The 13,413-nt window shown below is 59.9% G+C and overlaps 1 protein-coding gene across 1 annotated transcript in view; it reads left to right on the top strand.

Moving 5' to 3' along the window:
* The window catches only part of Adamts7 (ADAM metallopeptidase with thrombospondin type 1 motif, 7), a 27,335-nt gene that overhangs the window by 10,287 nt on the left and 3,635 nt on the right, over positions 1-13,413 (top strand). Inside the window, exons 8-21 of the mRNA XM_013011954.1 lie at positions 3,859-4,003; positions 4,841-4,933; positions 5,831-5,976; positions 6,807-6,976; positions 7,056-7,189; positions 8,103-8,223; positions 8,759-9,003; positions 9,165-9,306; positions 9,823-9,949; positions 10,125-10,338; positions 10,790-12,019; positions 12,466-12,618; positions 12,986-13,159; positions 13,246-13,392. Of these exons, the coding sequence (XP_012867408.1) occupies positions 3,859-4,003; positions 4,841-4,933; positions 5,831-5,976; positions 6,807-6,976; positions 7,056-7,189; positions 8,103-8,223; positions 8,759-9,003; positions 9,165-9,306; positions 9,823-9,949; positions 10,125-10,338; positions 10,790-12,019; positions 12,466-12,618; positions 12,986-13,159; positions 13,246-13,392 (3,241 nt within the window). The remainder of the gene's footprint in view (positions 1-3,858; positions 4,004-4,840; positions 4,934-5,830; positions 5,977-6,806; positions 6,977-7,055; positions 7,190-8,102; positions 8,224-8,758; positions 9,004-9,164; positions 9,307-9,822; positions 9,950-10,124; positions 10,339-10,789; positions 12,020-12,465; positions 12,619-12,985; positions 13,160-13,245; positions 13,393-13,413) is intronic.

The raw sequence follows: 13,413 nt of genomic DNA, 5'->3' as shown, positions 1-13,413 counted from the left end.
CGCTCTACCACTTGAGCCACAGCGCCACTTCCGGCTTTTTTCTTTTTGCTTATGTGGTGCTGAGGAATTGAACCCAGGGCCTCATGCATGCAAGGCATGCGCTCTACCACTGAGCCACCTTCCCAGCCCTGGTTTCCAGATTTCTAAGGGGTCCCTTAGTTCTCCATGTCAGAGCCTTCTAGAGTCTGCTTGTCTTTTCTCCCTGGAGGCCCTTGGCTCTCGGCCTCCATCGCTCTACGGAATCAGCTTCCGTTGACATCTGCTTCCCAGCTTTCAGAGTTCTGTCCACATGACTCATGTGTTGTCATCGCTTCTTGCTCCTGCTTTGTCCAGGGTGGATTTATGCCCCGTTTGCCCCTTCAGTGTCATCATAGAGACGCTCCAGACACACAGGCGGAGCTCTCTGTGCAGGGTACAGGACACCAGATCTGGTTTTCTAGAAGTCCACTCTGCAATGGGCTTCAAGTGCTGTGTGTGCCCAGGCCCATGGGGGTAAGAGCCGGGCAGCAGGCCATTAGGTCAGCTGGTTAAAACCTGGACAGGGAGCTGGGCGCTGTGAGCACACCTGTCATCCTGGCTACGCTGGAGGCTGAGATCTGAGGATCGGGGTTTGAAGCCAGCCCAGGCAGGAAAGTTGGTGAGACTCCTATCTCCAATAAACTACTCAGAAAAATCCAGAATTGGTTCTGTGGCTCAAGTGGTAGAGTATTAGTCATGAACAAAAAGAAGCTTAGAAACAGCACCTAGGCCCTATGTTCAAGCCCCACGACCAGCAAAAACAAAACAAAAAACCTGGTCTGGGGCCCAGGCCTTGACTCTCAGGGCATATGATTGACCTTAGCCCTTAGGCCTGTACAAATCAGTCTGCTTCATTCAATAAGGGACTGCCGAGAGTCTAACTCATAGTTACCATTGACTACTACTGCTGCTATTATTATTATTACTATTATTATTATTAGTTGTTGTTGTTGGTTGTGGGGCTTGACCTCAGGGTATGAACCCTGTCCCTGAGCCTCTTTGTGCTCAAGGCTAGTGCTCTACCACTTTGAGCCACAGCATCACTTCTGGGTTTTGAATGGTTAATTGGAGATAAGAGTCTCAAGGAGACTTTTTTCCTGGGCTGACTTCTAACCATGACCTTCAGATCTGTTTCCTAAGAAGCTAGGATGACAGGCCTGAGCCACCGGTACCTGGCTCTCTGTTATTTTTATTTTAGTTTTTACCATTACCAAGTGACTTCTCACAGGAGCTTGAGTCCTAGGGGTGGCTGAAGGGGGAGCATCTCCCCCCACTCCCAGATCCACTGTGAATTCATAATAGCGGGCACCCCAAATACCCTTAGGGTTTGTTCCTAGCCGCCCCACCCAGGCTGCCACTGACCCGGGGACTGGCGGCTACACAAGCTCATTTCTTCATTCAGTTGTTGGAATGTACAGGGGCTTGGCCCAGAGCCTGACGTCAGTAGGAGAGAGAAACTGAGAGCTTGGGCCACCCAGAGCCTCTCAGAGCCTGGAGCCTGTAGGAAGAGGAAGAAAATCACCTCCTGTTGGTTAGGCCACACCTTCCCCTGTCCCTGTGAACCTGGGCTTCATGACTTTGGCTCTGTGACTTCAGCTCCATGACCTTGGCTCTATGACCATGGCTCTAGGTCTTCGGCTCCATGACTTTAGCTCTATCACTGCAGTTCCATGGCCTTGGCTCTAGGTCTTCAGCTCCATGACTTTGGCTCCATGACCCTGGCTCTATGCCTGTGGCTGTAGGTCTTCAGCTCCATGGCCTTTGGCTCTATGACCATGGCTCTCAGTCTTCAGCTCCATGACCTTGGCTCAGGTGGCAGGTGGAAGGAAGGGATGGGCGCAGGAGCACCTGTCTCCCTCCCAAGCTTTGCCTCCTCACAGAGGTTGCAGCTAGAAACAGGCTGGACCCAGAGAGAACAGGGAAATGAGCGAATGAGCTCAACGCCTGGGGACAGGAGCACTCTCTGAGATCCCAGCAACTCTCTGTCTACCAGCCTGTAATCCCAGCTACTCAGGAGGCAAGTCTGAGGATTATGGCTCCAAGTCAACCTGGGCAAGAAAATCCAGGAGACGCTTATCCAGTTAATCGCCAGAAAACCAGAAATAGAGGTGTGGCTCAAAAATTCAAGAGATGGTGTCCAGGCCCTGAGTGTAATCCCCAGAATTGATGCACACATGTGTGTGTACATGTGTGCACACGTGCACGTGCACACACACAGAGTCAGGCTTTTATTTCCAATTAACCAGCAAAAAGCCAGAAGTGGAGCTGTCTGTGGCTGAAGTGGTAGCATCCTAGCTAGCCTTGAGGAAAAAGCTGAGGGACAGGGCTGGGAAGGTGGCTCAGTGGCAGAGTGCTTGCCTCGGGTGCATGAGGCCCTGGGTTCCATTCCTCAGCACCACATAAACAGAAAAAGCCAGAAGTGGCACTGTGGCTCAAGTGATAGAGCGCTAGCCTTGAGCTGAAGAGCTGAGGGACATCGCCCAGGCCCAGAGTTCAAGCCTTCCCTAATACTGGCACCAAAACTAAAGAAATAAAGAACTAAAACTGCTCGGCACACCTCACTGATCTACACACAACTGGATCTGGGCTCTCCAGCCTGTGGGGATGGGCACCAGTGCACATGGGGTTCTAGAAGGGGCCTGTGGTTGGGTCTGGGAAGGTGGCTCAGTGGTAGAGCGCTTGCCTTGCATGCATGAGGCCCTGGGTTCGATTCCTCAGCACCACATAAGCAGAAAAAGCCAGAAGTGGCACTGTGGCTCAAGTGGTAGAGTGCTCGCCTTGAGCTGAAGAGCTCAGGGGCAGTGCCCAGGCCCAGAGTTCAAGCCCAGGACTGGCAAAAAAAAAGGGGGGGCCTGTGGTGACCTTGGGGTGGTCAGCATGACCATGGTGGGGGGGGATGGTCAGCGTGACCCCGGGTGGTCAATATGACCTCAGGGGGCTGGTCAGCGTGTCCCTGGAGATGGTCAGCACGATCTCACGTGGTCAGTGTGACCTGGGGGTGATCAGGGCGGTTCAACACCTGCATTGTCCACTCTGGCCTGGGGGGAGTCCCAGAGCCTGGCTGAAGAGGGCTTAAGGGGCTGGAGGGGGGGGTGTTCACTTCCCTTGCATTCCCCCTCCCCCTGCCCCAATCCAGCAACTCCATGTCCAGAACCGGGCAGGGCGGGCGTGGGCGCACAGCTGGCCAGTGGCGCTATGCCGTGCGGAGGACACAATGGGCTTCCTGCAGTCACCGCCACCGGCTGCTCTGAGCTGCTATAATTAGCACTCGGGGAAGGGCCACTCGGGGAAGGGCCGGCCGGGGCAGACATCTGGGGCATGCAATGGGGTGGTGAGCCGGCCAGCGGAAGGAAAGGCCAGCTGCCGGCTGTCCAGTATACACACTGCTGTTAACATGAGAGAGAGAGAGAGAGTGTGTGTGTGTGTGTGTGTCTGTGTGTGTGTGTGTGTGTGTGTGAGCATGCGCAGGCACACACTAGTCCTGAGGCTTGAACTCAATGCCTGAGTACTGTCCCTAACATGTTTCCCTCAAGGCTGGTGCTCAACCACTTGAACCACAACTCCACTTCTGGCTTTTTGTTGGTTCATTGGAGAAAAGAGTCTCCTGGACTCTTCCTGCCCAGGCTGGCTTCAAATCACGATCCTCAGATCTCAGCCTCCTGAGTAGCTGGGGTGACAGGCGTGAGCGCCAGGCTCCTGGCTGGAGTTCTCCAGTGCAGAGGCCTTCCTGCGGGGCCCTCTCGCCCCCTACCCCCACCCGGGGCTCCCCTCCCCTGGGCTCGGGGCGTCCCTGCTGTAACCCCAGCACAGGCCCTCATGCGTCCTCCTTGCCATCTCCAGCCGCGGGTGGGGTGCGTGCCTGGACGACCCTCCAGCCAAGGACGTGATCCGCTTCCCCTCGGTGCCACCCGGTGTCCTGTACGACGTGAGCCACCAGTGCCGCCTGCAGTACGGGGGCTTCTCCTCCTTCTGCAGCGACATGGATGTGAGTGGGGGCGCGGGTGGGCTGGGGGCTGGGGGGGGATGGCTGGGGGCTGGGGGGGATGGCTGGGGCTGGGGCCAGGGTGGCAGGGGCAGCCTTTGGAAACCAACCTAGAAGACACTGCTTTCTTTGCTTTTGGTCAGTCATGGGGCTTTAACTCATGGCCTGGGCGCTGTCCCTCAGCTCTTTTACTCCAGGCGAGCGCTCTACCACTTGAGCCACAGTGCCACTTCTGGTTTTCTGGTAGCTCATTGGAGATAAGAGTCTCATGGACTTTGCTGCCCAGGCTGGTTTCAAACCGTGATCCTCAGATCTCAGGCTCCTGAGTAGTTAGGATGACAGGCGTGAGCCTCCAGAGCTCAGCTAGAGTCAGTGTGAGTCAATCATTTTACTAGTGGGGGCACTCAGGCTAGACTCTCAGCTAGCTGGAGAAGATAAAAGTTCCACCGGAATGTGAATCTCCTAAGTCCTGGGAGGGGTGGCATCTGTCCTCAAAAGTCCCGCTCAGAGCTCCCATGACACCTCGTGGCTGGAGCTTTGAGACAGGACTGGAGGTGGAAAAGGTACAGAACATTGGAGGCAGGGAGGCTGAGATCTGAGGATCACAGTTCAAAACCAGCCCTGGCAGGAAAGTCCATGAGACTCTTATCTCCAATAAGACACCAGAAAACCAGAAGTGGCGCTGAGGCTCAAGTGGTAGAGCGCTCACCTGGAGTCACCAGTGAACCACCAAAAAGCCGGAAGTGGGGAGGTGACTCAAGTGGTAGAGCACCAGCCGTGAGTGGTGGGTGGGGTGGGGTGGGCAGGGGGCGTGGCAATGGCCTGGCTTGCTCTTCACAGAATGTGTGCCACACCCTTTGGTGCTCTGTGGGGACCACCTGTCACTCTAAGCTGGACGCGGCCGTGGACGGCACCCAGTGTGGAGAAGACAAGGTAGGAGGCGCTGCAGCCCACGATCTGGGGGGGGTCACAGGCCTGGGGGAGCTTCATTTCCTGCATGCTTTGTTCCAGGGCCAGCCTTCATTTTTGTCTTATGTCCCATGTATTTTCAATTCAGAAAGCAGGTGCTCGATTTTTCTTTCATGTATTTATATATTTTGTCAGCCATGGGGCTTGAACTCTGGGTCTGGGCGCTGTCCCTCAGCTCTTCAGCTCAAGGCGAGTGCTCTACCACTTGAGCCACAGCGCCACTTCCGGTTTTCTAGTAGTTTATTGGAGATAGGAGTCTTACAGACTTTCCTGTCCAGGCTGGCTTTGAACTGTGATCCTCAGATCTCAGCCTCCTGAGTAGCTGGGATTACAGGCGTGAGCCACCGGTGCCCAGCTATTTCTTTTTCTTTCTTTTTTTTTTTTTTTTGCCAGTTCTGGGGCCTGAACTCTGGGCCTGGGCATTGTCCCTCAGCTCAAGGCGAGTGTTCTATCACTTGAGCCACAGCCCCGCTTCTGTTTTTTTCTGTTTATGTGGTGCTGAGGAATCGAACCCAGGGCCTCATGCATGCAAGGCAAGCACTCTGCCACTGAGCCACCTTCCCAGCCCTGCCCAGCTATTTTTTTTTTTTAATTTTTCTTGTTGTTGGTGGGGCCTGGCCGCTGTCCCTGAGCTCTTTTCCTCAAGGCTGGCACTCTACTATTTGAACCACAGCTCTCCTTCCAGCTTTATGCTGGTTCATTGGAGATAAGAGTCTCACAGACTTTCCTGCCCCGCTGGCTTCGCACTGAGATCCTCACATCTCAGCCTCCTGAGTAGCCGAGAGGACAGGCGTGAACCCCTCCTTGTTCTGACTAGAGTGTGACTGACTGGGCTTGTTCTGCCTCCCTGTGTCTCGGCAGTGGTGTCTCAATGGGGAGTGCGTCCCGGTGGGCTTTGAGCCCAAGGCGGTGGACGGCGGCTGGTCTGGCTGGAGCCCCTGGTCTGCGTGCTCGAGGAGCTGCGGTGTGGGTGTGCAGAGCGCGGAGCGGCAGTGCACTCAGCCCGTGTAAGTGTGGCTGGGCGGCCTGTGGGACCCGGCAGAGGCCGCCAGCCAAACGCAGGGGCCACTCCCGGGGAATTTCTTTTGATTGGTTGTGGGGCTTGAACTCAGGGCCTGGGCACCGTCCCTGAGTTCTTTCGCTCAAGGCTAGTGCTCCTATCACTTTGAGCCAAGGCTCCGCTTCTGGTTTTTGATGAATTGGAGACAAGAGTCTGGTGGACTTCCTGCTGGGGCTGGCTTTGAACTGCCATCTTCAGATCTCAGCCTCCTGAGTAGCTAGGATTGATTACAGGCGTGAGCCACTGCACTTGGCCTGGGGCAGTGTCTCTGAAGTGTTCCCTGATGCTGACCCCGTTGCAGCCAGGGACAAGTGAGGCTCGTGGGAGACGGTTGGCCGGAGGGAGGCAAGGGAGGGTGGTGGTTCGTCCTTCTATCCTGGGCCTCAGAGGTCTTAAGAGTTCAAATCCCCTCCCTACCCTTCAAGCGAGGGTGTACACGGACTCAGTGAGACAAGCCCTTTCCTGTGTCCTGGGCTTCAGTGGAGTCAGGCTGGGCTGCGATGTGCAGCCCATGTCCCTGGCTCCTGGCCTGGCCGGGGCTTCCTCTAGACCCGGCCCAGGGCGCTGCCACCTAGAGCAGCAGGCTCTCAACAGCCCTCATCTCCACTGTGAGTCCCAGCCTCTGAGCCACCTTCTGTAGTGGCGGACACTGACCCAGAGCGCCTGGGGTCCCCATTGCCTCCTCCTTGGGCCTCAGTTTAGGGATGGGGTGTAATACAAATAAAGGGGTGCAGATCTAGGCCTCCTGGCTCTTCCCCCTCTCCCCCACCCCCACAGGCCCAAGTATGAGGGCAAGTACTGCGTGGGGGAGCGGAAGCGCTCCCGGCTGTGCAGCCTGCAGGCCTGTCCCCCCGGTTACCCCTCCTTCCGCCAAGTGCAGTGCAGCCAGTTCGACTCCAGGGTCTATAAGGGCCAGCTGCATGCGTGGGTGCCAGTGGTGAATGACGGTGAGTCCAGGCACCCCCATACCCTGGCTGCCCCCCCAGCCGCCCGCCCCCACGTGACGAGCCCCCCTTGCGCCCCCAGAGCACCCCTGTGAGCTGCACTGCCGACCGGCCAAGGAGTACTTCGCCGAGAAGCTCCGAGACGCCGTGGTTGACGGCACGCCATGCTACCCTGGCCGCGCCGGCCGCCACCTCTGCATCAACGGCATCTGCAAGGTTTGCCCGGGGAGCAGGGGGCCCCCCCACACGGTCTCCCCAAACACCAACCCGGAACTCCCACTCCAGCCCACGGGCCTCTTCCCCATCGGGAAGGGGTTAAAGGGTGGCGCACGACTCTGGGTGCAGGAGTGTTGTGTGGGTAGAACACATCATCACCATCATCATCGTCTTTATTAGTGCCAGTCCTGGGACTTGAACTCAGGGCCTTGTGCTCTTGGCTTGTGGTGCTTGTTTCTCAAGCTGATGCTCTACCACGTGAACCACAGCTCCACTTCCAGATTTTCCCTGGTTCACTGGAGATGCCAGTCACCTGGGCTGGCTTTGAACACGGTCTTAAGTAGTTAGGATGGCAGGCGTGAGCCGCTGGCACCCACATGGGTGCCATTGTTCCTGTGTCTAGTGACAGCGCTGCACACCCTTGCCTGCTTGTGTTCCCAGCCATGGTTTTTGTCCGCGCATGCGTGCGTGCGTGCGTGTGTGTGTGTGTGTGTGTGTGTGTGTGTTTCCTGGGGCTTGGACTTGGTCTCATGCTCTTGCTTAGCTTGATCCACTCACGGCTGCTGCTGTACCACTTGAGCCACGCCTCCATTTCTGGCTTTTTGCTGGTTCATTGGAGATAAGAGTCTCTCAGACTTTCCTGCCTGGGCTGGCTTTGAACTGCGATCCTCAGATCTCAGCCTCCCGAGTAGCTGGGATGCCAGGCGTAAGTCACCAGCATCCATCTTCCACATTTGGGGCTTACAGAAATGGGGTTCATGTGGGGTCAGGCAGTAGGGCTGTGCAGGGTCAGGCCCAGAGGGGGGACCCTATGTCTGGCTCCTGGGCCCGGCAGGCCCCTCCCCTCACACAGTGCTGTGGGCGGGGCAGGCGGCTGCGGTGGATACAGGGTGTCTGTGCTGTGTGTGTGCAGAACGTGGGCTGCGACTTCGAGATCGACTCGGGTGCGGTGGAGGACCGCTGTGGCGTCTGCCGTGGTAACGGCTCCACCTGCCACACCGTGAGCAAGATGTTTGAGGACGCCGAGGGCCTGGGTAGGGCTAGGGGCCTGGCGGGGGGAGGGGGAAGGAAGGGGAGGCTCTTGACTTTGTGACCACCTCCTTTTATTTTGTCAGTTGTGGGGCTTGAACTCAGGACCTGGGCACTGTCCCTGAGATTTTTTTTTTTTTGCTCAAGGCTAGAGCTCTATGACTTTGAGCCACAGCTCAGCTGTACTTCTGGTTTTTTGGTGGTTCATTGGAGATAGGAGTCTCACAGACTTTCCTGTCCTGATTGGCCTTGAACTGTGATCCTCACACCTCAGCCTCCTGAGTAGTTAGAATGACAGGCGTGAGTCACCGGCGCCCAGCCCAGGTCCTTACACGCTGGTTCAGCTTTTTGTGCTCAAGGCTGGTGCTCTACCACTTGAGCCACAGCTCCGCTTTTTGTTGGTTCATCGGAGATGAGAATCTCTTAGCCTTTTCTGCCTAGACTGGCCTCAGACTGCGATGCTCAGATCTCAGCCTCCTGAGTAGCTAGGATGACAGGTGTGAGCCACCAGGGTACGCAGTACATGATTCTGGCCGGCAGGGTATGTGGATGTGGGGCGGATTCCTGCTGGAGCCCGCGAGATCCTCATCCAGGAGGTGGCTGAGGCTGCCAACTTCCTGGCCCTTCGGAGCGAGGATCCAGACAAGTACTTCCTCAACGGCGGCTGGACCATCCAGTGGAATGGGGTCTACCACGTGGCGGGTACTGCGTTCACCTACGCGCGCTCAGGCCACCAGGAGAACCTGACGGCCCCAGGCCCCACCAGCGAGCCCATCTGGATTCAGGTGAGGGGTCCTGGGGATCTAGGGAGGAGGAACCCTCAGCCTCAGTTTCCCCCATGTGTAAAATGGGCCCGTGGTGGGCGGCAGTTCCCAGTGTGGGCTTGGCTATGACATCTTCTCCGCGTCTCGCAGGGGATCCCTCTCCTCTCTCTTGTTCTCCCCAGCTTCTGTTCCAGGAGAGCAATCCTGGGGTACACTATGAATACACCATCCACAGAGAGGCAGACGGCGCCAGCCACGTGCAGCCACCCAACTTCTCCTGGCACTACGGGCCGTGGAGCCCGTGCACGGTCACGTGCGGGACAGGTGAGGGGTCTGGCCGGGCCTGCAGGGGTGTGACCCCGGACGCCGCGCATGACTGCAAGGCGACTGTACGTGTGTGGACTGGGGCTCAGAGTCAGGCCTGGGCACTGTCACTTAGCTTTTTGGCTCATGGCTGGTGCTCTACCACTTGAGCCGCACCTCCACTACCGGTTTTTGCTGGTTTATTGGCAGAGAAAAAATGTCTTAGGTTTATGTGCCCCACACTCCTGGCTGCCTTTGAACCTTGATCCTCAGATCTCAACCTCCTCTGAGGAGCTGGGGTGGCAGGCGTGAGCCCCAGGGCTGGGCTCTGTTAGTGTTGCTTCACAGGCTGTGGAGGTCTGGAGGCCACATGAATGGCCCTGAGGTTTTCGGGCAGCGGTGGGGCTGGGCCTCCAGCCTGTAAACCTCCCGATTCTGCCTCTGGGCATCTGAGGGGCGGCAGGGGGGGCACCCATCCTGGGTGGCAAGGGTGGTGTGGGTGCTTGCGAGGCGTGGCTGAGTCCCTGGTGGTGCTAGGCACACAGAGGCAGAGTGTGCACTGTGTGGAGCAGCAGGCAGGGCTGGTGGACGAGGACCACTGCGACCCCACGGAGCGGCCTGATGACCTCCAGAGGACGTGCAGCGGGGACCCCTGTCCCCCTAGGTGAACCCCAATATTCTGATACTATTCCAGAGGCCCCTCTCTGGGTCTCTTATTTCTGCTTGAACCCGGGCGCAAGGGACAGGGAGCCAGCATGGCCCTAGACTTGCCCTGCCCCTGCCCTGCCCCTGCCCCTGCCCCAGGAGCCGCCATCTCCTGACGCCCCGTGTCCCGTCAGGTGGTGGGCCGGGGAGTGGCAGCCCTGCTCGCGCTCCTGCGGACCCCGCGGCGTGTCCCGCCGGGCTGTGCTGTGCCTCCGCAGCATCGGGCTGGACGAGCAGAGCGCCCTGCCCCCCACGGCCTGCCAGCCCCTGCCCCCGCCCCCCGCCGAGACCCCCTGCAACCGCCACGTCACCTGCCCCGCCACGTGGGCCGTGGGCAATTGGTCTCAGGTGAGTGCAGCCCGGCTGCAGCCCCGTCCCCGCACCCCCAGGCCTGGGCGCCCCTCGTTCTCCCCTGGAGCCCCTCAGAGTCCTCACAGCCTGGGGTCCTGGGCCATCCTTCACCCCCAAATCTTGTTTTTTTTTGTCTGACGTGGGGCTTGAACTCGGCCTGCGCCCTGTCCCCGAGCCTGAGCTCTTTTGCTCAAGGCTGATTCTCTACCACTTGAGCGCCACTTCTGGCTTTTGGTGGTTCATTGGCAATGAGTCTCAAAAGACTTTCCTGCCCAGGCTGGCTTTGAACCACGATCCTCAGGTCTCAGCCTCCTGAGTAGCTGGGGTGACAGGTGCGGCCACCAGCCCCCCACAGCTTTGCCTTGCTGGCTGGGCCTGGCCTGGGGCTGGGCAGCGGGGCGCTGGCTGGTGGCCCGTGCTCACCCCCACTCCGCCCCGGCCTCCCCAGTGCTCAGTGACGTGCGGGACTGGAATCCGGCACCGGGAAGTGCTGTGCACCAACGACACCAGCTCCCCCTGCGACCCCGCCAACCGCCCTGCTCAGGAGGCCATCTGCCCCGGGCCGCCCTGCCCGCGCCCCCCGGACAGGCCCGACCCCGAGGGCTCGGCCAGCGGCTTCCCCAGCTCCGAGCTCTTCAACGAGGTGGACTTCATCCCGGGCCATGGCGCCCCCAGGCCCGGCCCCACCATGGCCATCGGCAACGCCATCGGGGAGGCGGGCGTGGCCCCCGACCCGGGCCTGCCCGCACCCATGTTTGTGGATGACTTCTACTACGATTACAACTTCATCAACTTCCACGAGGACCTGTCCTACGGCCCCTCCGAGCAGCCCCACGCGGCCGCGGCCCACACGCACCTGCCCACCACCAGGCCTGCCCAAGAACCTTCTAGAACTGAGGAATCAGAGCCACAAGGACCCGGCCACTCACCCTCCCCACCCTTGGAGCAGGCCCCCAGGAATGTTCCTTTGACCAATTTCTTGTCTGAGGACGAGGCCCCCATGGGGACCCCCGATCTTGAACTCCCCAGAGCCCCCTGGCCCCCTGCTTTGGTCAATGATGCAAACACGCCAGCTGCCCCTCCCAGCCTGGATGAGCCGCTAGTGAGGGAGGATGGCCAGATCCTGCCACGCGCCCCGCCGTGGGGCCCTGAGGACCCAGAGGGCACCCCAGGCCCCAGCGTGCTCCCCCTGCCTGGACACCCCCTCCCCACGCAGACCTCTCCAACCCATTCCTCCCCGAGTCCTGACAGGATGGAGCTGGGGACAGGGGCCGGGGACCCCTGGCTGGAGGAGGACCTGGCGCCTCCACCCAGTGACGCGTGGCCCGCCAGGAGCGTGGCTTCTCCTCTTCCCACTGGCTCAGAGACTGGGGACGTGGTGCACCCCACAGAGCAGGAGGCCCCCCTCCTTCCAGTGCCAGGACTGGCCGAGCCATCGAACTTCCTTCCCACGGTGCTGTCTGGCCCGGGGCACCTGTCCTGGACAACTGCCTTGAATCCAGGGCCCCCTGGCACCCCTACACCCCCAGGCTTCGAGGAGCCCCTGAACCCCGGGCTGCTGGCCACAGAGACTCCTGATAACGTTTTCTACAGCAGCAATGCCCCCGAAGCGCAGCCTGGCAGGGACCGGAACAGCAGCCCTGGCAGCGCCATCTGGCTGGTTGGGAACTGGAGCCAGGCACGTGGTGCATGCCGGGAAGGACAGAGAGGAGGGGTGGGGGTGGGGAGGGAGGGGGAGAGGTGTGCGGGTGCACACACGCACCAGTCCTCAACTCAGGCCTTGGGTGCTGTCCCGAGCCTTTTACACTCAAGGCTGGCCCTCTACCACTTGAGCCACACCTACACTTCCAGCTTTTTGCTGATTAATCGGAATTAACGGCTGCTCAGGCTGGCTTTGAACTGCAATCCTTTAGTCTAAGCCTCCTGAGTAGCTGGGATTACAGGCCTGAGCCACAGGTGCCCGGCTCCTCAGCATCTTTGGTTAGTGCAGGGGCAAACTGTCTTGCAAACAAGAAGACAGGCCCAGAAGTGGGGCCGTGGCTTGGCTCAGCCTCAGCCAGCAGCGTTGGGCTGGTGCCCAGGCTCTGGGGCCGTCAGTGCTCATGGTGTCTCTGTGTCCTGCAGTGCTCCACCACCTGTGGCCTGGGCGCATCCTGGAGGCTGGTGGGCTGCAGCTCGGGCCGGGATGAGGACTGCCCGCTCACGGCCCGGCCCCAGCCCGCGCGCCGCTGCCACCTGCGGCCCTGTGCTGCCTGGCACGCGGGCAACTGGAGTAAGGTGAGTGAGGGCATCGAGCGTGGCCCGGCATCCCAGACCCGCCTGCTCTGCCCTCTGCCCTCAATCAGTCTTGATTTGTTGGGTCTGAACTGGGACTTGAACTCAGGGCCTGGGCGCCTTAAGTTTTTCCACTCAGGGTTGGCGCTCTTCCTTGAGCCACAGCTCCACTTCTGGTTTTCTGGTGGTTCACTGGAGAGGCTCACAGACTTTCCCTCCCCAGGCTGACTTTGAAGCTAGATCCTCAGCTCCCAGCCTCTTTGAGGAGCTGGGATTACAGGCGTGAGACCCCAGGCCCGGCACTGGCCCGGGGTGTCCGCTGGCCCCGGGGGTGGTCGGCTTCCCCTTCACATCAGCGCTCCGTTCCCAGTGCTCCAGGAGCTGTGGCGGAGGCTCCTCGGTGCGGGACGTGCAGTGCGTGGACACGCGGGACCTGCGGCCCCTGCGGCCGTTCCACTGCCAGCTGGGGCCCCCCAAGCCCCCGGCCGGCCAGGCCTGCGGGACCCAGCCCTGCCTCAGTTGGTACATCTCTTCCTGGAGGGAGGTGAGGCCCGGGGACTTGGGGGCGGGGGACCCCGGCTCCGCCCCCCCGGCCCTCCGCCATCCTCCCCTGCCTCCCCTGCCTCGCAGTGCTCGGAAGCGTGCGGAGGCGGCGAGCAGCAGCGCCTGGTGACCTGCCCGGAGCCGGGGCTGTGCGAGGAGGCGGCGAGGCCCAACTCCACCCAGCCCTGCAACACGCACCCCTGCACGCAGTGGGTGGTGGGGCCCTGGGGCCAGGTGAGGGCGGCGGGGCGGGCC

This window comes from Dipodomys ordii, unplaced genomic scaffold (genome assembly GCF_000151885.1).
Source record: "Dipodomys ordii isolate 6190 unplaced genomic scaffold, Dord_2.0 Scaffold15, whole genome shotgun sequence".
NCBI lineage: Eukaryota > Metazoa > Chordata > Mammalia > Rodentia > Heteromyidae > Dipodomys > Dipodomys ordii.
The sequence above is the reverse complement of the archived record's forward strand: the minus strand, read 5'-3'. Positions and strand labels throughout refer to the sequence as shown.